We start from the raw sequence: 26,794 nt of genomic DNA, 5'->3' as shown, positions 1-26,794 counted from the left end.
GGTTAATTTAAAATATTTTTCCCTAGGAACAAAATCTTTGTAAATAGGGAGGAATGGAGGGGTTGAAGGGAGGGCTGGGCAAGGGTGAAAAATAAGAACCAAGAGAGACTATGTAAACATGCAAATTTCCAATGATGAATGTCATTATATTGTATACCTAAAATGTACCAATGATTAGAATGCATAATTGAAAATGTAAAATAGGAAGAAAAGGTCCAAAGGGGTAAGGGTAGTGGGAGGGGCAAGGGAAAGGAAAGAAGGGAAAGGAAAAATGATGAGAAATGGAAAAAACAGAAATAAAGTCTTTGTAAATAGGGAAGGGTGGAGGGGGTGAAGGGAGGGCTAGGGATGGGGAAAAAATAAGAACCAAGATGCATTATGTAAAGGTACAATTGCCAATGAGAAATGTAATTGTGTTGTATACCTACAATGTACCAATAAAAGAATTTAATAAGAAAATAAAATAAAATAAAATATTTTTCCCATATGGCTGCGAATTTTAGAACAGATAAAGAATCTTTGAAGGCTACTGCCAGTGTTCCTGCTGCTATCCTGTATTAATTTGTTGATTCACTGGTTGACTTAAAATATAATCACTTTTGAGCACTTACTATTTAGACTCTGTGCTATAAATTTGTCTTAGATTTCACTGTTATCTTTAAGCACTGTGATTTCTTTGTTGAATCCTTAGAATATGGATATGTAGATTTAAAAGCAATGTTTTAGACCAAAGTAGTTAAAAGTACAGGCTGTGAAATCAGTTTACCTGGATTCAAGTCCACATTTTAGTTGCTGATCAAATTGAGCCACTACCTAGCCACTGTATTTCACTATGCCCATCTGTGAAATGGGGGTAGCATCAGTAACTACCTCAAAGAGCTGTTGTAAGGATAAATATTATCAAAACATAAAAAGCACTGAAAACTCTGACAGAAACAGAGTAATAGTCAATAAATACCAATTCTCTAGAGGAAATTAAAAACTCTATTTGTAGAAATGGAAATTAGAGTAACTACAGAAACTTTTGTCATATAAACTCATTTGGAACCTGTTTTATGGAAGGTATTACTGTTATATTCAAGGTGTAAATATTTACATATACATATATACTGCAATAGGAAAATAAAAAATGAAGGTATTTTTTCTATATAAGTAAAAATCAATCCATTTGTGATATGCCAGGATTATTATTTAAATAGCCAAGACAGGCAAAATGCTAACAGCTTTGCCAAGATAATGAGACACATTTCTCTTCAGAAGTGTTCTCCTCTCAACTAGCCTCATACTTAGGTGCTTTCCAAGGAGATGTGAAACCTGAAGTTTTTTGCAGAAGGAAAAAAGTTTCTAAATTTCTTATTCTAGTGATCACCCTCCCAAAAATCCATTCTCCCTTTCCATCTTACTTACCAGAGGCCTAATTTTAATCAGGACAACAGTTAAATGACTACTATTTCAGAAATCCCTGATGCCAGCATCAGCCAGTGAGGGGCAGGGAAAGTCACTGGGTGAAGCTCAGAGGACTTTTGTTAAAAATATCTTGACCAGACTGACATATGGATTTTTGCCCCCTTCCTTTTTCTGCTTCCTAGAATAAAGGTATGACGGCTGGTGCTGCAAATTTGGAAGCCCTGTGCTCGTCGGGAACTAAGGATGAAAGAACCTGAGTCTTGATGACTGCAAAGTCAACAAACAGGCCTAGACAACTGCCTAAAATATAAAGCCCTAACTTATGTCAAATGCCGAGAAGGGGGAAGTGTCAATGCTGAATGTAATTCTTCACAGACAAAATGGCTAAACCACTTCTGAGTGACTCTGGAGTGAAACATAAAAGAGGCATTATAACCAACAGTTCTGAAACTGAACAGTTAGAAACCTGGAAAGATCTCAGAGAGAACAAAACATGTAGAGGTTAAAGACCACCCAGGCTCAAATATATCTAAGAAAGGCTGTTAATCAAATTATAATATGTAAGGGGTTATATAGTTTACTAACTCAATAATTTTCAAAATTCAAACTCTTATTGTATAGAAAATCTTATGTCTAACAAGAAATACAAACTTATCTCAAAGTGGAAATCTTTCAAAAATGTTTCTAAAGAGTAGGGATGATGTTATCAATAGATGTGCACGTGATATTTTCATAAGAAATACAGTAGCAGATAAAAATACTTTTGTTGTTTAGTGTAGTCTGAGTAAAGAATAAGAAGCCCTCACTAGAATGTTTAGAGGAAAATTCACAGAGAAATTATTATAATAATCTATTATATTTCAAATAACAAAGAATTTCTATCGAGCCTTTCCAGTTGCTTCTACTTACGTTTCTGCATGCTGATGTCAGCATTAAGCCAATGGCCATCTATTTACTCATTTCTACTGACTCTCACCATTTTTGGCCTCACTGTTAACAGAGAAAACTGTTCCCCTACTAAAACCATAGAATTGTGCTTCTGCTAAAGTTTTTTTTTTTAAGGCTAAAATTTCTTTAAGGCTATAAAGAGATCCAGTTGGATCTCTTTATAACAAAATGAGAAGCTTTGTCTAAGTCTGTGGGAAGGCAGAGATATTTCTCAGCATGAAAGGTAATGGATTAGTAATGTTGATAGATGAAATCCTCTCCTTATCCTAGGCAAGAAAAATGACAGGAATAATCTTCCCGAACTAGGTCCTTAAGTGTCTGTATTGGTCTGATAAACATTAAATGTCTCACCTCTCACATGAACTGGGCATATGTCACACAATTCTCTAATGGGAGATTTATCCTGCATTGTATGGACTCTTAAGTAACAGCCTTATACATGAAATTGTTGTGAGGCTTTTCAATGGAATTGGAATTTTCAGTAGTTTTACATGTCTGAGTTACAACTAAACTTTGAACCTAATTTTTAAGTACGACATTGCCTTAGGTTTAGTTTTTAGTATGCCTTCCTCTCACAGTGAAGCACAGTTTGATGAGAAAAAGAAAAGATTCAGTGTATCAAAATCTTATGAAAGGAAACAAAATAACTAGTTGTAGAATTAGTGTTTTAAATGATTTGATTCAAAATACGTCTTGAAATTTGTTCAATAGTTTTATAAAACCTTTATTCATTTAAAAGTCTTTTTTCTAAAGACTTTCTATCAGAACATAAATAGGCCCATGAATAGTTATTAGTATTGCCAAAGCAGGTGCAGTCTTTATAAATTTCATTAAAGAAAAGTTCATGTCAGAGTTGATGATATCCTGGCATATTTACAGGGAAAACTTCACAAAGTTGTGAAGTCTCTGCTTCAGGAATACAATTTGAACTTGGATATCACACTGATGCACAAGTAATGCCATATAGATAGCTCACCTTCAAAGATACTAGGGAAAAATGAGGAATTTCTGTCAATCTGTCACTGAAAGACATATTGAATACATGTGCATACAGAGTTACATACAAATATGATACAATAATCTGTCAAAACCTGGACACCCTAAGAAATGCCATTAGCAAAAACAAAAATAAAACTCTTAGTAAAAGATATTCCCATTAGGAAACTACTAGGTAAAAATGTTAGTTCAAACTTGGATGTTTATCTGGAACTTGCAGCAGGTATTTTGCCAGGATTATCAGTTACATTTGTTTTAAATATATGATAAAGTCTATGGTGGTGGTTTATAAAGAACAGCAGCAACAAAAGCAGTTTCTGGATCGAAGATATCCTGTGTTAATGATGGAGGGTATTCTAAAATGAACTTATTTGGGGACACTTTATCACTTCCATATGCCATCTAATTCATATGTGAGCATCCACAGACTTGATTTACCTTACTTTGAGTCTTTTAGTTGCTTGTTTACCATGTACACCTACCTGTGAGCTTTCTACTACCAGATTTGCATACTTTACATATTTTTGCTAAGTCTCAGAGGCACTTTAAAAGTGCTCGCTCAATGCCCTTGAGTCCATGACACTTTGCAGTGTAATCTAATCTCTGATGTTTCCATGATAAATTTCATCAATGGATATATATAAAACCATAAATGTATTTATGTATGATAGTGAAATGAAAGTTGAATTGTTCTAAACATATTCCCTTAATTTGATGAGAATAATCTCCTAAAATTTTCTCCCTCCCTCATCCAAAAATGGATATTTGAAAAAGATAATTCAGTAAATATATCTATTTCTGCTGATCATATGATAGTTTATTTTTTGAAATATAAATAACTCAGCATCACATTAAAATACATCCTGTAAACTTGCTTTACATAAACTGTCTAAATTTTGAAATTAAGTGGTTGTGACTGAAGAAAAGAGGTACTTTTCATTATAACTACTGTAAAATAAATTCTGAACTAGCATTCTAATGGTGGACTGTAGTGTTGGCATTTAAAAAAAATTTTTTTCTCTTTTAATATCCTTTTCATAAGGCATGGAGGGAAAAATCCTCTTCATCATCAACAATGCACCTTTTCAAATGTTCTGGATTTCTGAAGTTAGCTAAGACACCGAAATCTATAGTATACAAGCACATGAAGTCTCAGGCAGAATACAATCTTAAACTATTTTAAAGTAAAACTGAAAATGCAAAAGTAAAATTAAGAGAAATTAAGTGCTTAAAATATTAGTTTATGTATTAGACTTATTGCTTTCCTCATCAGTCTAATTCTGATATACCTAACACATACATAACCCTCACTACCATGTATTCCCATTTTACTTAGCAACATATTTAAAGAATTCTACATTCCCCTGTAGTATATTTAACCTAGTATAATTTTTCAAACCTTAAAATCACCAGGATTCAATAGAAATATGACCAGCCATATTTTCTTCCAATTATCTTTAGTAATATGCAATTGATTTGTTTTATATACTTTCTTGAACCATTCTACTCATGCTTTTTAATGAAACAAATTCTCCTCTTGTAACCAGAAGTCTGGTATAAACGTAAGTCACCTGGGAGCCTGGCCAAAGTCTGAAGCAGCACAGCTGAAGGGTACAGCCATTTCACAGGGTCCTCTCAGAGAGTATTTGGTTTGCTTTCCTAACTTTCTAAAAATAGTAGATTACACAGGCTACCTCCATCTCATGGCACAAGAAGTCAAAAAAGGCTGGATTACAGATTTCAGTAACACAAAGAACACATTTTATTAAAGGAGCCAGAATACAAGTCTTCTAAATGTCTTCCGTTTATTCTCTCAGACAACGCAAGTGATCTAGCGGTTACTGGCACAGAACTTTCATAACGCTCCCAAATTTCAGAACTTTAAGCATGAGTCAGAAGTTACTTTAACTGTTTTAAAATGTGTTTTTGATCTATTTATACCACAAGATCTAATACAGCAAGACTACTGTCTAGAAGAATTCTAAATATCGTATAATCATATAATAGGTCACATTTTTTTAAACACAGGTACTTAAATTACATATTCTGAATTGTTTTAATTAATTGTGAACATGTTATTTCACTAACATTTCAGGAGTTATTGTCCTGGGTATGAAGCTCTACCACTAAAAAAAACTATGTCTATTTTTCTTATTAAAATCCAAAATATTTCACCATGTTTTAGATACTAGAAATTTCAGTTTTTTAAGGCAAAGAAAAAGGACATATTTTACACTAATTCGGTGCTATAATGATTTCTTTTACAAATAAATTTGAAATCTTGAAATAGTTTTTTAAAAAGCCCTTGATGCGGCAGTTGAATCGTAACCACAGAACATGTCATTAAGCAACACTGCTGCTTTACTCAAAAGGGGAACTGTTCTGTGGCCACAAGTGAGCAGCAACTAAAAAAATATTTTGAGCTGGAAAAACAGCAACTGAATATTAATGTTTCACAATGTTTCCAAATGCTGTGGAGGCAGGTCTTCTGTGAAATCACTCAGTATCACAGCCAAATTTAAGGTCTTAGTTTTACAGCTACCAGTGTACCATCAATAGTCTATAAGATTAAAAATTAAGATTTACTAGTAATTGGAACAAAACAGGGTTGTTTATGGACATAGCTAATTACTGACAAGAGCAATGAGCCCTTTGTCCCTCATTTTATGGGTCTCAGTCTAATTACACCTGAATTCAGTCAGCATGAATTTAAGAATACACAGTCACAAAGACACAACCATTGTGCCCTTCATCAATGCCTTTCAGGGGATAGAGGAGAAAGGCCCGCTGGTAATGTACAACTACTGCTGACTGATCTCTGGGACTATAACGTTAAGAATAATCTAACATTTTAAAATATTTTTCTGGCTGTTAACACCTCCTTTTTATCCTACTTTGAAGATGATATCCTTGGAATCTTTGGCAAAACTTTAGCAAAGTGAGCAGTCCAAAGTAGATCCAGCAGCAATCAAGTGAAAGAGTGAATTCATATCTCACTATGATGTTATTTTCAAAGGCATTATTATTACAGCACTATTAGTATTTTAAAAAACAAGATGGATCTCTAAGACTTTCATTTTTCCCTGCATGTAGATGTGATAGCGACCACCTCACACTTTCAGAGAATTACTCTGGGGCATTGGTATCCAAAAGTAATTTAATTAAACCGATTAGGTTCAGATTACCCAAGAGCACATTTCTAGTCTTGACCTTGCATGTCAAAGTAAAGACACATACAGTATCTTTTAAAAAACTCCCAATTTCAAACCTGATACCTGCATTACAAGTCCAATGACATTTCTGAATGTCAAGAAATGCTTTTAGTTACAATGCCCACAAAGCTAACTTTTAACATTTCTAGCTGATACTGTTAAAAATAAAAACTAATCACAATCTAACAGAAAATAAACTGCTTATTTTACACTAGAATTTCTGAGGTTAAAAAATCCAACTACAATAGTCCTGAAGAGTTTCTACTTATTTATAAAACTCACATTGGACAAAGTCTGCACTCCAAATAAGGTATTGTAGCAGTAGTCTGGGGTTTGATTTTGCCTTATACATTTCATAAAATGCAAGGCTTCTGCCCTAAAGATAATACGCCAATAAAATGAAAGAGAAAATCCAAAATGTCAAAATATTAAGAGTAAAAATTAAGATTTTTTTGCTGTTCTCATAACAATACAGCACCTTTACCAAAAAAACAAAAACAAAACAAAAAAAAAAAATCTTCATTCAGCTACTGTCACAGCCTTATATATAAAATATATGCATATGCTAAATATACCCATGCCTACATTCACCACTCCCAAAGCTGACACCAACTTTGCTATTACTACATAAAAATTACAATTACGTTAGTAGTTTCTGCTCTAGAAAAAGTCATGGCATTATTAAAGGACCGATAAGTTATTTACAACAAAGTTTGTCCAGACTTGGTTCTATCATAACTCATAAAGTTTCCCAACACAACATCATCAATTAGAACACACCATGTAACTAAACTAACAAAGCAGTCCCCAATCAGAGGACTGTATGTCCACATCACCTTTATTCAATTATGTAGATCCTTAAAATAATATAATATTTACTCACTTTCAATGAATCAAAGCAGGCGATTACTCGTCCATTTTCAACTTGGCAGCTTTTCGAAGGATGTGCAAATTTACATTCCGTGTCAGGCCGTGAGCAAGTGCCCCTTTGAAACTCTCTACATACTTCCAGTGTTAGCCATTTTGTATCCCGAATTGGTGTGACATTAACAGCCATGTTTAGATTTACAGGTAGTTAAATTTTTCAGTGAAACCAACAAACCCAACCCCCCCAAAAAACAGCAACAACAACCAAAAAAAAAAAAAGATGAACTGATAAAACTGTAAAATGATGAAAATGTCCCCTCCAAAATACTTTTCTCCTACTCCCTGCTTTTAAAAGTACATGGAAAAGTGTATTGTCAATATCAAGGAAAAGATCTCCCACTAGAAATTCACAGCATGAAACTGTTAATTCAAAGAAGTTTTGGTTTTTAGAGAAATACTAGAATTATAAGTAGATGAATGTTTAAAAGTAGGGCCTGGAATCAGCCTTGTGCTCTCAGTAACCCCTTCCCAGTGCCAATTTGGAGCCCAAAATGCAAGCATGAAAACGTGGCAGACCCTCTGACACCGAATTTCCAAGCTACTTTCAGCAAAGTTGTCTGAAAGGAAATATCCTCACAGCTGAATTTGCAATGGAGTTTGGTGGTGCAATCGGTATTGATTAGTTTGGCATAGACAGATGCAGCAGTTTAGAGCAAAATCGAGAAAATGATTTTGTTTTCCTCCTTGATTTCCTGGCAGAAGATATCTTACTTTTTCAGTAAACTTTTCTTTTAAAACTAAAGCAGCCTAAGGCAATGCCAGATACTTAGAGCTTTTCTCTTGATTATAAGTAGAAATGGGGGTGTCTGGGCAAGAGGTGGAGGGTGGATGTGCTGTCGTCACAGTCTAGCTGGCAGCAAGCAAGGCAAAAGCAGAGACTGCTCTAGAAGCGGTTCCAAGCAGCAGAGACGTCAGGAAAGGCACTTCTTAGTACCAACCTGTAGAAAAAAGAGATAGGTTAAGATTTACTAAGGAGCACTTCACTGATGTCCTACAGTATCACAACCTTGCCATGTGATACAAGACTATGTAATATTCAAAATCAGCTGCTCTCTCTCCCTCTCTCTCCCACACAGACACACAAAAAAATACTTACAGTGAGACATATTGCAGCCAGCCATCGTAGATTTATTAAAAAAGGGGGCCGTTTCCCCTTGTGGAGCAATGCATGATAGAGAGATAACCAATCACAGATAGTGTTGCAGCAATATTCTGGGCAAAAAGCCAATAGTGTGGGTTGTCTTATGAAAGGTCGTGCCTGTCAGATGTTCATTACTATGCTATAAGCACAGAAAATGTCCATCAGATGTGACTTATTCCACTGCAAGAGGACGAGCATGTGGGTTTTGAATTTACCCAACATGCAGTTAGTGGACTAAACCATGTTAGTTTCAAAACAGCTCCTAACACAAGTCAAAGCACTTGAAGATCATTACCAGAGAATAAATGCAAGGTTTAAAAATTGCAGCTGACTTCCAAGCTGCTTTCCCTCAAGCTCAGCACAGGGACCGACCGGCACTGAACAGCCTGCTCCTGCTGTCCTGACACGTGAATAAAAAAGGAAAGGGGTGTTTACAAATGGTACATTCTCCTGACCTATCCAATTTACTTCCTTCTAAAGCACAAGTCCTGCCCCTCCACTGAAAGCAGCACTCATACTGTAAAACTATTCCATTCAGCGGGCAGACACTTTGTCAATATATCACAGGCAGGAGAGATATGAACAAAAGCACCCTTTATTCTAACATTTTTAAAACAGAAGCTGAGGTCATGTGGGGAAAATAAGGAGTGCAGTGTTGTCAGTGTGTCTGGTAAATCTGAAGTCAACCTCAAGGGAGAAAGTGATTCCATCGCAGAAACATTAAATATTAAGTGAGCAATTTGATTTGGGCAGTGTGGTGTCCTTTGGAAGTTCAATTCCAAATGAAGCTGGAAAGTACGGGCTGGGGACACCCTATTACCTGGTGATCCATTAACTCAGCATGGTAAGACTGCTTACTCCTCAGAGGAGGGTATTTTTGCATTTAACAACTTATTTTTCTCTTTTAATCAGGATGGAAAACTTTCAGAAAATTTTTACCAGCTGGGAAAACAATGATATTTTATTTTTTCCATTTGAATGCTGCCAATGAAGAAGATATGGCTTTAGAAACTAAGTTTTACATTCCACAGAGACAAAGACACTGTATAATACAGCTTGATTAATTACTTTTTCATGGGCCCAAATGGGTCTACTGGCATTTGGCACCTTTATAATTTTGAAAATTAGAAGGTAGAATATGATATATACTGGAAATGTGAATAGTAAACTTTAAAATTTTTCTTCTAAGGCTGACATTATCATTCTCTGGATGTTTTTGTTTGCTTGGGGTTTTTTTTGTTGTTGTTGTTTCATTTCATTTTGTTTGCTTGTTTCATTTCATTTTGATTGTGATACTAGGGAATGAACCCAGGGCATTCAGTAAGCCCTTCCCTAAGCCTTTTTCAAAAAATTTTATGTCAAGACAGAGTGTCAGTTACCTAGGCTGGGCTCAAACTTCTGGTCCTCCTGCCTCAGCCTCCTAGAATACTGAGATTTAGGGGTGCATCAATATTATAATTCATAACATTAATTTAAAAACCAGTTTTCCAAAATTAGCTGGAAAACACTATAGTTAAGACTGCTCATCCAAGTATTCAAGAAATATATTTGCTTTCAAAAATCTTTTCAGGTCCTAACACCTGGCTCCCGTAGAAACAAAGTCAATTAGTCAAAATCTCCAAGCTGCTTCTACCTTCTTGAATTTGTTCTGCATTCAGAATTTTCTTACCAATGTCATGGCTTGAGCATGTACAATATGCATGGCTTTAGTCCTGCTCTCCACAATTTTAAAATATCTTACCTGCAATGGTTCACCTCCTTTAAAGCAAGATAAGACACCACTTCCTCCAAGAAAACTTTCAAGAGCCCACTTCCTCCACCTCCATCCAATTACATATGAATACTGCCATCTCTAAATTAACTCTGCACTTTGTGCCCTACACCACATATTATTTCCTTCTAGTTCTCATCCACTAGCTTATGTATTCCCAAGGGTAGAAATAATACTAGTCATCAGCAACTTCAGTGCCTAGCATGCTGATAAAAAAAAGAGATGGAGCTCCATAAACATTAGTACATTAAATTATCAGTTACTATCTCAGGAGGACTGGAATTACTTCTAGGGCTGAAAAATGCATACACATACACAAACATACTTACAAAAATACATTATGGACATATCATATTAACACACTTGAAAACACGCAGAGACACACAGATCATTTCCTCTATAAATTACAAGTGTCTCAGAGTCATTTTGTGTCCAACTGTCTAGGAGTTTCCACCAGTCTTGGACAGCTCCCTCTTTCACTCCCATATTGCAACTTTTCTAATTCTTCATCATTTCCAAGTTCTTCTTTCTCCATACTTTTCTTACTATCTATAGCAGAGGATCTTAAATCACAAATATTTCATAAACAAAAGCATAGTCAATGGGCATAAATTTTCTCTGACCTTCCTGCTCATTTATCTTTATCTGTATCTTTCTTCTTAATCATAGAAGTTCTCCCCTCTGCTGTTACTTGACTTGTTCCTTCTTAAGGCCTCCTTCCTTTTTCACTCCTTTTATACATGTATATCCTGTCTTTTCAGCAGTTTTTTTCTCAGTCTTTAAATATTCTGAAGTAATTCCAAATTGGAGATGGTGGCATCTCAGGAGGAAAGGGACCCCACCCTTGCGATAGATACATCATTCTCTGCCCAATGCTCTTAACCTGTCATCCCCAATATCTAAAGTGTCATATACATGTGCTATTTCTCTCCTTCCTCTCCCATTTGTGAATTCATATCAGTTTGACTTCTACACACATCTCTTTACTGCTCAGTGAAGTTGACAATGGTCTCATAAAAGCCAAATCCAAAGATTATGTTTACTCCCTGTCTTTCCCTGACCTCTAACACCATTGCCACTCTCTTACTAGAACCTTCCCCCTTGCATGAGCTAACACATTCTACCCTTTGACTTCTGCCTATGCTGCACTTCTTGTATCCTCACAGAGACAAGTGACTGAAGGTTCTGCATATACCGTGTTGCTGTGAGTTCCTGAGACTTGCTACATGCTAGCCCTTTGTTTGACATGACACATAATTCCTCACCCCTGAAACTTGGCAAATCCCTTCTTATTTAGGTTGTTACGCAGGTACCACCTTCTCCATAAGGCTGGGCCAACTGTGCTAAACATCAGAATATCTTCCATATCCAGAGATTATATTTTCCCCTTTGTGTATGTTTCTGCTTCCTTCTCCAAGATTATAAACTCCCTGACAACAGGGTGTACGCCAATGACCCATTGCCCGGATCCTGGAACATAACAGACTTTTTTTTTTAATGTTTAGGAAATACATAAACTTTGTTCATAATAGTAGGAATAAACATAAATTCAAGGATGTGTTCCCAACCAAAGGAAATATTTAAACTTGATATATGGAGAATGGTACTATTAAAAATATCTCCATTACCTGACAATTATATCTAAATAAAACAAAAATAATTTCTAAAGTGGATTTTTTTTCTTTTTGCCATGCTATAGGCTACTTGAAGTTGCCATTCAAGTACAAAATATTCTTTAAATATTAAAATTCTTGCAAATTAGTGTTTGAGTTATTTTCCGTAGGAGAGCAATTCTGCCACTTCAAAAGTGTTTCTGAAAGAATTGTAGACATACACTTGTATGCTGACAACATTATTCAATTGTGAAGGCTATACGTACAAATGATAATTAAAATACTTTAAAAAGCATAGCAGTTAGAATGGACACTTCATTGTATGGGTAACTATGATAGTTTGATCTAGTAATGTGGATTTCAGTCCTTCATACTGGCCACTACTGGTTAAAAAATCAGATGATACATATATAAATTAATATGTCTAAATTTAAGATATCAGATCTTATATTCTTTCCCTTTATTCAAAAAGAATTTCAAGAAAGATTAAAAAATCTTTACAACTGTTTTTATAAACTAAGATTGCATAGGATTTGCACCAGTATTGAATTCATTTCCTCAATAGTGGGAAGGTTTTATTCTATAGACAGAAGTGTAGGGGTAATAGTGCTTAAGTGTGGGGGTAATATATGGACTGTGAGAATTCCTGCAAGCATTTTCTCTAAGAATATGTTTTATTTTAAAATAATTATTGAAGGAAAATGTCTACTATATAGCATTTACTAATAGATAAAGTGCTTTTGAGGTAAATCTGCAATGTAATTTTAATATAGAATAAACTTCTCTGAACAATAACAAGATTAAAGAATTTAACAGTTTTGCAGTGAAAAAAATCACACTTTTTATAACCTGTATAACAACAAGCTCTCTTTATCCCACTGATTAAATTTCAAATTCCATGCAGTTCCTCTTCTGATGTAACATATTCTACAAACATGCTTATTGTGCTACAAGAGCCATGAACGAATTTTTGAGTTATGTCAGAGGTCACACAAAAATTCTATTTTCAGATGGAACTAGTAGGAAAATAGAAACAAAGGAAAAGAACAAAATGAAATGATAGTGATACTGAAAAACCAAGAAAAAGATCAAGAATAAATTTTTTTAAAGGAAAAGAAAATCAAGGAGAATCATCAACAATTATTCTTCTAGCCTGAAATGCATATTAGTTGAAAGGTACTCAAGTGATACACTAGAGGGCTTAATATATACCTAAAGTCCACATTATACTGCAGTAGAAGATAAACAGATGCTTACAAGCTATGAGAATGAAATTATATTTTAGAGAATTGGAAAGCTTCTTTGAACAAGGTTATTCTTAGTCATGTATGTTTACTAATCATTCCAGTTCTTCTACTGCAAGTATAGGAAGGTGGATCCAGTTACTTCCCAGGGTAATTAACTGGGAATTTGGGGGACTTTTTTTCATACACTTTCGATGATGAGATAGGTTGTAGATTGAGGAAGTTAACCAAGTAATTATTTGAGGTCTTTATTATGAGGTCTTTGTTATTTATTTACTCTGATAGTTTTAATCTAACTGGAAGAACTGGCCGACTTCAACAAGAAAGTTTGGAGGTGACAAGTTAGGGCCTCTGCCCAAAACTATAACTTTTTCCTTTGAGTCAATAATGTCAGCAAGTCCATAATTAGCAATCCTGTATGTTAGCAAACTAAGTTTGCTCACACGACAATTTTATTCAGGACTTATCCTAAATATTAACAAGGTCTTCAGTATACAAACAAATAGCTTTGCATTTCGCTAGGCTGTACAGATATTTCTCTACTCACTAAGGTACTACACAGAGTAACAGCTGTTATTCATTATATAAGAAAAACTGGTCTGAAAGGGTTAATGCAACCTTCAGCAGTATTCAGCCTCTTTTAGCAAAAGGCTGAGGTCAGTGTTTCTCGGAGAGGAATAAGCACACTACCAGTAGTACCCACAGCAATTTCAGGTGGAGCATAAACAACAGAATTTTAATAGATGTATTAGAATGCTAAATAACCACCTCACCGAGTCTGTGATTAAAACGATATTCAGCTTAGAAGTCAAAGTGTATAAAAAGTTTAAAGAATAAGATTGAGTAAATGTATTGGAAAAATCACAAAGGTAGCAAGCAAATGACTGAAGTTTTGGAAATGATGCTAAGAAAAAGATAACTTTCAATCACACATCCTCTGGAACAACAGAGACCTGCCAATGCGGCCTGCTGGTCCAACACATTTCAGATGAGCTGCTGCCAGGAAAAGGGAGGTTGTGTTTACCAACTCAAATAAGTAATCGAAAGCCTGTCAAAGCACTCTTTTAAAATTCTGATCCCTTCATAGGTTTGGTTTCCTACATGGTCCGTTCTTAGAAAGATAAGGAAGGAGTATTGGTTAGGTGATGCACAATTGTTAAAGGTTGGAATTCCAGAAGCAACTAACTAAACTCTACTTAAATTAACAAAAGGTATTTACATTTAGGACAAAATAAAGCACACAGATTCTATCCAGACAATAATTTAAAAGTGAACTTTGAATTGATTCCCAGTTCAGGCAAAATGAGCAAATTATTTTAAAAAACTAAGACCACTAGAAGATGGTTATTACAATGGATAAGTGGAATATGCATAATGGATCACCAGTTTTGCATCAAATACACCTTCGTGCAGTTCCTACTACAAAGTTCTTCATACAGGCTTCTCCAGTCAACATCAAAAATACTCAACCTACTGCTCTTCCCATCAGCAGCCCATAGTTGCTGTGAGAGATGTACATATCACACCAAATACCAACTAGTACTACGAAAAAATCAGAGTGATAGTGTGCTTATGAATTATCTGCTTATGATCGGCCTAGGCACGAAAGCCCCATGAGGTAGGCAGCTGTCAAACTAGCTCTTCACTCTCTACTAAAACCAGCCCTAGCACAGCATCTAACCCAGAGGAAGCAAATAATATTAGTGATATGATTGAGTATTTTTAAGTTTATCTTGATACTAGTTTATAAACATATTCTACAAGTTACAATGTCTGGGCTCTAGATACACAGTTTAACACTTAGGATAGGTTACCTTTATAACTGAAAGCAGCATCAAATGGCACTCACTGGAAAAGATGGCATGAAGCAATGAAGTTAAAATAGAATCACATTTAAATACCTCCTGGATTGTGAAGCTGAAAAGATTTTTTTTTAAATCTACAGAGTAATTCAAAACAGTTTTGTGTGGCTTTGCAAATTTAAAACATTTAAATAATTATCTGCAAATTTCTGACAGAACCAGTCTTCGCTTCTAGCAAAAGAGAACATTTGCATTTTTTTCTGATGATATTCAAAAACAGGCAGTATTTTAGCATTTTCTTCTATCCTACAAGAAGTCAGAAAAATGAGATAAAACTGTGAATGGCACTTTATTGTTCTTTAGGGGAAAACACTAACCCCTTAGTGTTTTATTTACTCATATGTTTCATAAAGACATTATCTTGTTAGCCTCAGGTAGTCATATCTGTTCTTTCTACAACATTTAATATTTCAAAATGATAGTCAGAAACCAGAACAGAGATTAAAACAGTTAACTATGCTACTAAGAGCTAAATCATAAAAAATCAAATCTCACCATACCATCAGTTTTCAGAAAGAATGGTAAATTGAACCAATTAGAATTTATCAGTGTGAGCCTACGACGACAAAGCTGTGATTGCTAAATACACTTATTATATTGCTCTCATTGCAATGTTCTGATCATGGACTTTGATTATAAAGCTTACTCAAATGAAGTATAATGTACTTCAAATAGTAATTAAGGACTAAAGTCCTAGCTTTGACACCCAGTCTCTCTACCTTCCGAAAAATATTGTCTAGCTTCTTACTGAAGTTGGTCACAACACTACCTAAAACATTTTAGAATATGATCTTACTGAGAAGTTGTAGCAGATTCATTTATGCTTTCTTAATGACAACGACACAAAAGTATCCATGAAGTTGTTCAATGAAAGAACAGAAGAAAAATTCCCAGGGCACCCTCTAAATCAGTGTAATTTGCTGCATGTGTGCCACTTTGTCCCACTATTCAAACTTTCTTCTCAAGGCAGAAATCACAGCCAGTAGTCAAAAGATTTTCTCCATAATTAACTTACCCCTCCTTCCTATTTTATCAAACTCAATTAACTGAGATAAATTATGAAATCCACATATAAAGAAATGGCAGATGTAATTAAAAACCTGTCCAAATATAGATTAATCTCTACTAAGATTTGACTTAACTTGTTGCCATATTTTATAGAATTTTTAAAAATGTAATGCGGCAGTTGCCCTCAAAACTATCAACTAAATCTGAATACAAAAACCTGATCTCAACAGATGGATCTTCAATTTCCAAGTGTCTGATTAAAACCTAATATACTAAATTCAATCAAGAAAATCTTACTGGCTTATTTCTATTCAAAGTTACCCAAAATACGTTACTTAAGTATTAATTATTATGACAAAATTATGAAAAACATATGCTTATAAATAAATATATCTAAAATTATTCTCCAAAATAGAATAAATGAAACCATTTATGAATGTAACACAGAATTACTTGAATACATATTAAAAAGTAAATTAGTAACTTCTCAGAATGTAATATAATATATAAATATTCCCTCCTTTCCATATAATCAATGAAGCCTCTTATTATGTTACTGAATGCCTTCCTTATTCCAAACTTTATAAATGCTCAAGCCACATAGGTGCTACACAGTTTAACAGTACAATCCTATGGATATTTCTATTGACTTATATGTTTGACCTCAAAGAATACCTTTTCAGCAAATGATCTCAGACATATTTCTCTTTTTTTCAATACAGTGGTTCGAACTGTACATGCTGAGCAAGTGCTCTACCACTGAGCTACACCACTAGTCCTCAAATATAATCTTACTAGTGTAACAATGTCAACTGAATTCATTCTGAATAACCATAAAATATTAGACATCAATTAAACTTGAGCTTTTCTTTTAAAAAATAATCTCAAATTCACATATGCTCACATATAAATAGGAATAATGCTTATATAATAGTGAGCCAAGTCCCAGGACTTTTCGCTGTTTACAAGGAATATGTTACAAGGACTATTTTACAAAACAAAGACCATGCACTGAATCTCATATTTTCATTTCAATGAACTTTAGATATTCTTGGGGGAAGGTTCCATATTAACTCAGACACTTAACAAGGTCCGAAATGTTTAATTACAACAGATTATGTTGTGCAATATAGATAAAAATTGGAAAATACATTAGTGATCTTTCTGTCAATAGAAAGGTTAACAATATAATTAGTTCTTAACAACTATATCTTTCCATTATACGTCCATTTCTTTACTAGTGGTAACCTAAGTTAATGCTGTTTTTCAATATTTTAAGAAATGCTGCCACAGATGCACATATAAACCTATGCTTTATTTGAATGCTTTAATAATATAAATCCTTTGAACATAAAGTATACCATGAACTTTGAACTAGAACAACAAACTTCTTCAAAGAATACGTTTACCAAATGTACTTTCACCAACAATAATATGCTTTTCTGTAACTGTTAAAACTATGCTGTACAGGTACTTTGAAAGAAACACTCTCCCTAAATTGACATTGTAAATGCTCTTGTGGGCACATGCAAAAGAAGTATAAGATCTTTTTTCTATAACTAGAACTTAAAGTCTTTGTCTTTTGCAAAACCTTTTTAACTGTTAGCCCCTATACGGCAGCTAATCAATGGAAACATTTGTAATATAAACTTTTCAACTCCTGTTATTTCAAAATAAATCATTTCTTTGCTAAAATAATAACAATATTTGTATTTTGTAAATATTTGTTGAAACAAAAGTTGGAAATTTGAGTGTTTGGGTTGACAGGATATCAAAAGGGACAATATATAGCTTATTGTTGTTTTCATATTAATAGAAACAAAATGTGTAGTTAAAAGTGTCTTTAGGCATGGTATAGCTGGAAAATCTGACAGTACTATCTCTTATGATTAAAGGAATGCTTTTTCACACATTATTTCTATAAATGTCTGAAAATATCCTCCTAGCTTCTTTTTAGATGTTAATTGACTAAAGGAAATGGTTCCTGACAGCTGCTATAAATAATACAAGGCATTATCAAACTGGCTAAAGCACAAAAGAACTCTGGAAAACTCACGTTTTCCCATGTGGTAATTTCCCTAGGCTGGGGATCTACTTACACTCTTTTATGAATCTGGAGTGGGGAGCCTTCCTGAAGCAACATACACTTTCAATTAAAATAACCAAGATAACCCTAAACACACTCTTTTATGATTTTGGAATAAAACCATTCTTTCCCCACCTTACCTCAAACTCTGTTATTAAATAACAGTCTACAGGATAAAGAAGTACATTAAATAAGTGTTTTTTAAAGATCTGGACTGGTTGATTGGCAAAATGTGGACATTTCCAGTGCTTTTATTCTCATTTTGACAATGTGATTTTTCCATGTTGTCAGAGAATAAATAAAGCCATGTTTCTCAAAAGAGGAGATAAAAAATTTTATTCTTAGGTTTTATACTATCCAAAAGAATGTATGTATTAAACAAACTAACATGGCAGCTTGATATTTGGTTCCTCTGCTAAATGAGTTTTAAGAAAAACCTCTTCATATTATTTTAATTGCACATAAGTTCCTGTGCATTCTAAAAGAGCTGTAACACATGAGGAAACAAGAAGAACAGACTACACATTTCTAATGAGACAATGATGAAAGCTCTATGTATTCTCATCAGTATCATATGCTCTTAAAAAGCAATGATCACCTTTCCACAGCAAATCAGAATACAATGGTAGCTAGGCAATAAACTCAAATAACTGCAAGTAGTTTATTAACAACAACACTTAATAGTTCCAGGATACTCATATTCCAGATAGATTCCTGGACTATTTGAATCAGCCAAGGGTTGATTAGGGTTGACTGTTAAAAACATACATTCCTGGGACCTACCCTGTACTAGCTGCACAGTGGCTAGAAATTAGGACTCCACATTTTTACCACAACTAGAGCTTATTCTTAATCCCGTACAATTTTGGCAATCATAATTAAAACTAAAATGTTACTATAACTAGTGATTGTTTAGTGTGTTTCTACAAGTCATTTCCTGAACACAGAAAATACCTTCTCTAAAAAGACTATTATTTAAAATTTAGTGACATGAACTTCGATTATATTCTATCAACTACTTCAGAAAAGTAGCACACCTATAAAATATTATGAAAAGTTCCGTTATTACTTACTAAATTATGCATGTGATTCTGTATCACTCAAATATACCACATACTTTATAATACTACTCATCTTGTCTCAAACCATTTATGTTTTAATCCTGCCCCACAGTTCGTTACAAGGTAGCATGAAAAACAACTTACTTTGTAAAGATCCCCCAGTAAACATAGCACAAATAAAGGAATGTATTGAACAAATTAAAGGAGCAATCATGTAGCAGTCTCTGAACTTTTCCAAATTTTCTTATCATTTAAACCTGAAATTCTTACACATACACATATACAAATGAAATGCTTTATTATCATCACTGTTATTATTTGCAGTACTATAGAGTAACCCAGGGCCTTCACACTGAGCTACATCCCAATCTTTTTTAATTTCTTCTATTTTGAGTGAGAGTCTCCATAAGTCACTAAGTTGCCCAGGCTGGTCCTGACCGTCCTCTTGCCTCAGGCTCCGGATTCCAGCCATGTGCCATCATGCCCAGCTGAAAGAAGTATTTTAGAAACTGGTATTTTGGCTCCTTACTTCTTGATTAGGAGAATAATTTATAAAACCAAACTAATATTTAAAAAAACAAAAAATTAACACCCATCTAATCATTAAAATATCAAATAAATTCTCCTTGTAGATAAAATATGAAATAAGAATTAACTGAGTGTTATGAAAGAATTAAGAAAAATGTTTACAATGGAATTAGCCTAATCACTTTCCTCATACATAACCAAAAACTAGGCTTTTATTTAAATTCAAGTAAACCCTCTGTTAAAGCTAACAAAAGGAAAATGACTTAAACCATACTTTAATATTGTAATAAGAACCACTTTCTTTTCAATAAAATGCAAAATGTATCCTCCTTCATTGAGTAGTAAACCTTTACAAAATAAACTTTTGAAAAGTTATCTTGTACAACATTCTATACAGGTACTGGCCTTTTTATTGTTATTCATACATAAAATAGGCAAGGTGATCATCTGTTTAATTTTGAAAATAGTTCCTACTGAAGAAGCCAATTATAGAAACTTATATTTCCTCAAAAACACATGGTACTACTATTTTTAACTACAACAAATATCTAATTAATTGATATACGATTTATTTTCTTCCTCATTTTTTCATTTGCTTTTAGCAAGTCAGAGATTATTATAATTCTTATCATGCTCTTTGTCAACAAATAAATTGAAACTTATATGATTAAGTAACTTAGTCACCACAGTCCCTTTAGCTGACTAAATGGAAGGACCAGGACTAAAAATTAGGTCTTCCAGTTCCAAAGGTCAAATTTCCTCCACAATACATGCTCGCAATTTAATATCAAACTTGGTGGAAATGATAGTAATCATAAAAACAACAAAAGCCAAGAAACAGTGAGAGAGCAGGAGGAGGGATGGGCTACACTGCAGAGGCTGCTACTGCATCACTTGTGATTTGCTCAGGGGTGCGTAAGGGGAGGAGAATCCTGGAGCACTGACTCTGATGGAAAAGAGATGGTCTCCTTTACAGAACTGAAGGAGGGATGCCTTTGTCCTTCTTTGTCCACTGGGTTTACACTGGACATTAATAATGTACACATAGAGATGTGAAAATTCAACATTGCATCTATCAGTTTCTTTGCAATTAAAATTGCTAATCAGTTCTGAATAAATCACAGAGTTCTAAGGACTCAGTGTCTGGCTGGAAGATTAAGTGTTGAGGAAGGTCTCTGAGCATGATTTTTTAATTTATCTGCACTCCAAACAACAGAAGCCTGTATTTTCTTCAGAGCTTTCATTAGAGAAGCTTAAAATGTGTCAGAAAACTTGCTTTGAAAGTGTAAAACTGACATATGCTAAATGAAAATGTACACGGTAAAGCAGCTATACCAGCCACTAAAACAGCTTTAAAACGTAGCAAAGGAGACAGAATAACTGTCTGAAATTCTTTGAATCCATGTCAACTCGAACAGATATTTTGACAGCTATTAAAACCTTACAGAAAGGCCAAGTATTGTAGTGCTGGCCTGAAATCCCAGCACTCTGGAAGGCTGAGGCAGGAGGATCATAAGTTTGAGCCAAGTCTTGGCAATTTAGCAATTTAGAGACCCTGACTCAAAATAAAAAGAGGACTGAGAATGTAGCTCAGTGTGAAAGCCCTAGGTTCAATCCCTAGTACCTCTAAACAAAGCCATGCCACAATGAAAGTTTTCAGTATTTGAAATGGTATATAATAATTACGAAAATTATTTTCCATTTTATTGTTGCCTATTGGCTCAGAGAAATCATAAATAGTACACTGGTTAAGAAAATGAAAAGTCAAACAATAAAAATATTATAATCTCCAGTCTAATGGCCTAAAATACCTCCTTTGACAAAAACTGCAGGTGTTTTTAGTCTGATTATGCTTTTTAAAGTTATTTTTTCTGTACAGCCCTCCAAAAAGAAATATGTTCCTTAAAAAAATTCAAAAACACTCAATATGTAAACTTAAGTGAATAAACATATACATTAATGATAAATGATACGTAGATAAAATGTGTGTATTGACTATATTAACTATTTATAGGTTACCCTGTGTACATAGCCTAGACAAGGAAAATACAGCCATTCTTTAAGAAATTTTCTGCTTAATCAAATACATAAAACTAACAAATAATTGGACATTAAAAAGAAAAACATAGGAGAGATAAGAACAAAGCTGACAATTTAACGGAGAGAGGTCAGAGATGGTTTGAAAATGGATTAGACACTTAAAACAGACTTGAAAGAAGTTTTTTCTCTTTCAGTGCTGGGGATGAAACCCATGTCCTTGCACATGCTGGGCAAGTACTCTAATTCCTGGCCCTGGAAGAATGATTTTTAACTGGTTAGACAGAGACATGGAAGAATGTCAATCAGGACTACAGACATACAGGCAAGTAAAAAGGCAGGGAAGTGGTGAAGCACTGACCCTGAGAACTGGGAAACAGCATGCAATGGACTGGCAAGAACAAGAGGCTGGAAATGTGGACTGGAACCAAATCAGTAAGGGTCTTGCAAGGCAGGCTGAAGAATTCAGTTTCCACTCCTTAAGTAATTGGAATTCATCCATTTCATGAATTTATCCCAGGGCAGATTTAGAATATGTATCTAAATATTCTAAGGGTTAAGAATAAAACACTATGAGATATGAAGAAATCCCATTAAATAAATGATATTTTTTACTTCCAAACATTTTTCTTAGGTTGCCAGAAAGATGATAAATTTAGTGCTCAATTTCACCTCAAGTACTTGTTTCATCTTGTTTCCTTCTAACTGATTTGTGATCTTTTGTTTCAGTTGTTTTGATGTGCACCTCACTGTTCTAAGCCGACTCATACCCTTCTTTCATGGTATATACATCATATATAAATAAAACTAAAGTAATATCTGTCCTCCAGGACAAAGCTGGAGGTGAAAAACTAAAAGAGAAAAGAGAACTTAAATTCACCCATCAAGTAAAACTCATTCTTCTATGAATATTTCATTGACAGATAACCACAACTAATCAGAAAACCCAGTTAATGCAATTGACAATAACCCTACCACTTATACCTTTCAGGTTCAGCAACTTGGAACCTCTTGCCTGGCTGTCTAGTTTGACCTTTGCTGTGAAATCATTGCTCCTGCTGTGATGCCAAAATGACCTTGTGAAACTTCCAAGGCTTCCAAGGCTGCAGATATTTTCAGCTGTATCAGCCCTGGCTGTCACAGCATTCTTCTGCATGATACTGAGTGGCAAAACTAGAGCCTCCTGTACTCACTTGACCTTTTAAACTCACAATATTTTGCTGTCAAAGTTGAGTTTTCTCTTTCTGCATTATTTTCTGATACTATTTCTCTTCCTTACCTTCAATGAGGTAATTCTAAGGATAAAATACATTTTTATTTATGTAAATATAAAATATTTCACATATGCATGCATAGTAAACTGAACATGGTAGAGGCTTTAAAGTGAATATTAATTGGCATCTACACACAATAGCTTTCAAATTACCGAAAAAATTACTTAAATTTAATGTCAGCAAGGTCTAACAAATCGTCATTTTTGCAATGTCCAATTTGAAATTTGAGAGATGGCTATATTTTAGCTATACTTGTTTATATTCAGAATTACATATTCAATGCTTAGCAGTTGCTAAAATATAAAATAACTGAATTTAATATTAAAGTTAACACTTCAGAATATGCAGAATACATTTCATTTTCCTTGAAAATATTTAAATACAGGTACTTAATTTTCTTGCCAAAACATTAGTACATTAGAATCTTCAAATCTAAACTTATCTATCTTTATTTTATCTATATCTGAAATGTTTTGATACATTAAAAGACAATATTATTTAAGTCCATTAACATACAGAAAATTGTTGCTATGTGAATAGATTACAATTTAGCACTATCAGAAGAACAATGGAAATTAATTAATAAAGACACAGATTAAGACTGTGAATCATAGTACCTATTAACTGTTTGATCTTAAGCCTTAGCAACCTTAGAAAGTAATAATATGTTCAATTTTTTGTTTTGTTTCTACTTACAATCTATGGCATACTATATTTTCACAAGACCATATCTACAATAAAAGCAGAGATATACTACATGATATTAAATATAATTTTAGAGCAAATTTACAAATTGATCTATTAGTTGCAAAATAGATCCCTTAGCTTCATACAAATTTTGCACTACTTCATAATCACTTGTGGAATATACATGACATATGAGTATAAAACAAAAATGTGCACACACACATGAACATGCAGTAATTACTTCACTAAGCATTTAGGGGTAAGTGAAAAAGTTAACCAGAAATCGCCAATTGAGTGTAGAGCTACTCTAGTTTCAGGGGCATGTTTGCTTATTTTAATGCTGGCTGCAGATTTCCATTTTTTTAATGATGAGAGAAATGAACTGAATAACACTAATGCCTTCAATAATGTACCTGAATACATGGTAAGAGAATCTGTTGTACTCTTTTGGGGCTCGAGACCACTTTTTAAGATGTGCCACTCAGCAAGCCATCCAACAGAGCAATTAGCAGAGTGCTATGTCACTCAGAAGTGACATGAAAAACTTCACAGGTGGTAATGATTTTGAGTCTAAAAGTAGATTTTGCTGATCTCAGGAAGTGCTAGAGCAGAGGAATTAGGTGTGAGTAGAACTAATACTGAGCAAACCACACAGGCAGATTAGGCCATTTGATATATCCCTCCCTGCAAAGCCTTATGAAATATCCAAGTCTATTCCATCGTCTCTCCTGTTTTATGACCACAAAGCTTCTAAAGACCTTTCACATCTTATCTTCTTTATTATGTCTTTCCAGAATTAACTTTGAGGAGGTCTCAAACCTCCACTGCTATGAATATTGTTGTATTTAATTCATATCATACTGACAGAAACTAATATACACACTAACAGCAAAACTTCAGGGTTAGGATCTCAATTCTGACAATGCCTTATCGTATATGACCCTAGACCAAACTACCTGTCTTGAATTTTCCCAGTCCTCTATTCTCTTACAGTGGCCCAAAGGGATAGCAATGCCTAACTCCCACAGTGCTGTGCTAGCACTATGTATGGTCACACCTGCAAAAGAATAGATTTAAATTATTACAGCTGCTTATGGTCAGGTTGCTAATGGAGATTAACTTTCATGACTTGCCCCAAATCCTCACTAAATAACTACATGTCCATGTGTGTGCACGTGTACAGTTTTGTGTTATACCCATATCTCCATGTATATTCCAAAAGTAAATATAAAGTGCATAAATTGTAGCTATAAAAGGAACAGAATAAGTGTATGAAGCTAAGGGATCTACTTTCCACCTAGTGGATTAATAAATTTGCTCTAAAATATGATACATACTACTAATTTGTCGATCTGTGCATTGAAATTGTTTTCATTATTTCACATATGAATGGTCCGTTTTTCTCTAGGCCAGAAACTTAAAAAAAAAAAACCAGAAAAAAATAGCCTGAATCAAAATCTTACAACGCACCCAATGATAAATGTAAATGTACTGTATACCTAAAATGTACCAATTAATATATAAATTAAAAAATAAAAAATTAAAAAATTGAAAAACAAAATCTTACAATGCAACTTTCTATGTAATGGGGTTTAAATAATTCCTCATGATTAAAATGAATAACAGTAAGCAATAAAATAAAATTCTGAGTTTTGTTTTTTGGTACCGGGGATTGAATTCGGGTCCTTGAGCTTGCACAGCAGGCAGTGAAACCACTGAGCTAAATCCCTGGCCCAAATTCTGAGTTTTCTAACCTAGAATTAAATCCTGGAAACAGGGAACAAATACTTCACAGCAGAATGGGGTCTTATACAATATGCACAGTTGCACTTTCACCACTTGAAAGTTTGGAAGCTGGTCTAAAAAATACAACTTTATTTCCTATGCACAAAGAAAAGCTATAGTAAAAAGAGCATTGTGTGCATATCTAGAATCCTTTGTCATTAAATACAGCTCACCCCTCTCTTACAGATTTTTTCTTTTCTGTTAACATAAAAGTTATAGGCTCTGAAACATGACTTTCAATACTGAGTGTCTGAAACTGCTCCTAAATCAGAAAGTTAAATATGAAGAAGACTCAGATGAATGATACATTCCAATGTTTCTCTAAAAAAGCCAATTAATCTCTTCTGTCTAGTCAAAAATGACACCACAGTTGAGCCATGCTTAATTATCAAGAACTTAAGAAAACAAAAAGTGTACATATTGAATAACATTGTTTCAATAAATTATAGGTTGATTTTATCTTTTCTTTAATATACATAAAGTGACTAGAGAGTTAATGTTTCTGCTGAATGATTTTAGGAAAATTCCACACTCTGCCCACAAGTAGCCTATTCTTGGCTCCTCTGTCCCCACTTTTTGTCCTACCTTACTTGTGAATACTTCTATCATTAAACTGGAAACCACTTTGAAAAGAGGCACATCTTACCCCTTCAATGACATAGCGGGTCAGCAGCACATGAGCACTGCACTCAATAAATATTTGCTAAGTAGGAAAGCTTTCCTTGGAAGCCAAAAGCAAGACAAAGGAGCTTCCATTTTCTGTCTCTAAATTGTCTATCATTTAATTTGGTATATTGTCAAAATAGCTCTATGAATGAGGAATTTTTTTAGCAAAGTGACATGTCTCCCACAGAACAAGACTTCAATTAAGAGCTTATCTTTTAAAGCCACAAGCTGTGTCACAGGGATAATCACAGAGAGCACAGACGGATGTGTGAAAATTGTGTAATGTGAAAGCATAAAAATGACCACATAAATGATCTATCAACTTAGGGTGTGTTTTGAATTTGATTTATGGCATTATATTATTGCTGTGAACGTACAGTTGCTCTATTTATCCTGCTTCCATGGATTCAACCAACCATAGATTGAATATATTTGGAAAAACAACTTCATGGGTCATGAACATGTAAAGATTTTTTCTTTGTATTATTCCCTAAACAATACAGCATAGCTATTTACATAGAATTTACATTATATTAGGTAT

The 26,794-nt window shown here is 34.1% G+C and overlaps 1 protein-coding gene across 24 annotated transcripts in view; it reads right to left on the bottom strand.

Annotated features, from left to right (window-relative positions):
• Nucleotides 1–26,794, bottom strand: part of Mbnl1 (muscleblind like splicing regulator 1) — a 198,643-nt gene that overhangs the window by 138,110 nt on the left and 33,739 nt on the right. For 9 of the 24 annotated variants that reach the window (XM_087186370.1, XM_087186371.1, XM_004834469.4 and 6 more), the window contains one exon: nucleotides 7,447–8,428. The exons of 9 other annotated variants lie outside the window; for them this stretch is intronic. In XM_087186370.1, the coding sequence (XP_087042496.1) occupies nucleotides 7,447–7,620 (174 nt within the window). In that variant the 5' untranslated portion in view covers nucleotides 7,621–8,428. Of the gene's footprint in view, nucleotides 1–7,446; nucleotides 8,429–8,586; nucleotides 15,636–26,794 lie in introns of those variants that run through there. 6 more of the 24 variants (XM_087186376.1, XM_087186379.1, XM_087186380.1 and 3 more) reach the window with 4 other exon arrangements.

This window comes from Heterocephalus glaber, unplaced genomic scaffold, assembly GCF_053883595.1.
Source record: "Heterocephalus glaber isolate CG9 unplaced genomic scaffold, H.glaber_assembly_v1.0 deba00001504, whole genome shotgun sequence".
NCBI classification, from domain to species: Eukaryota; Metazoa; Chordata; class Mammalia; order Rodentia; family Bathyergidae; genus Heterocephalus; species Heterocephalus glaber.
This window is presented reverse-complemented; position numbering and strand designations above follow the sequence as displayed.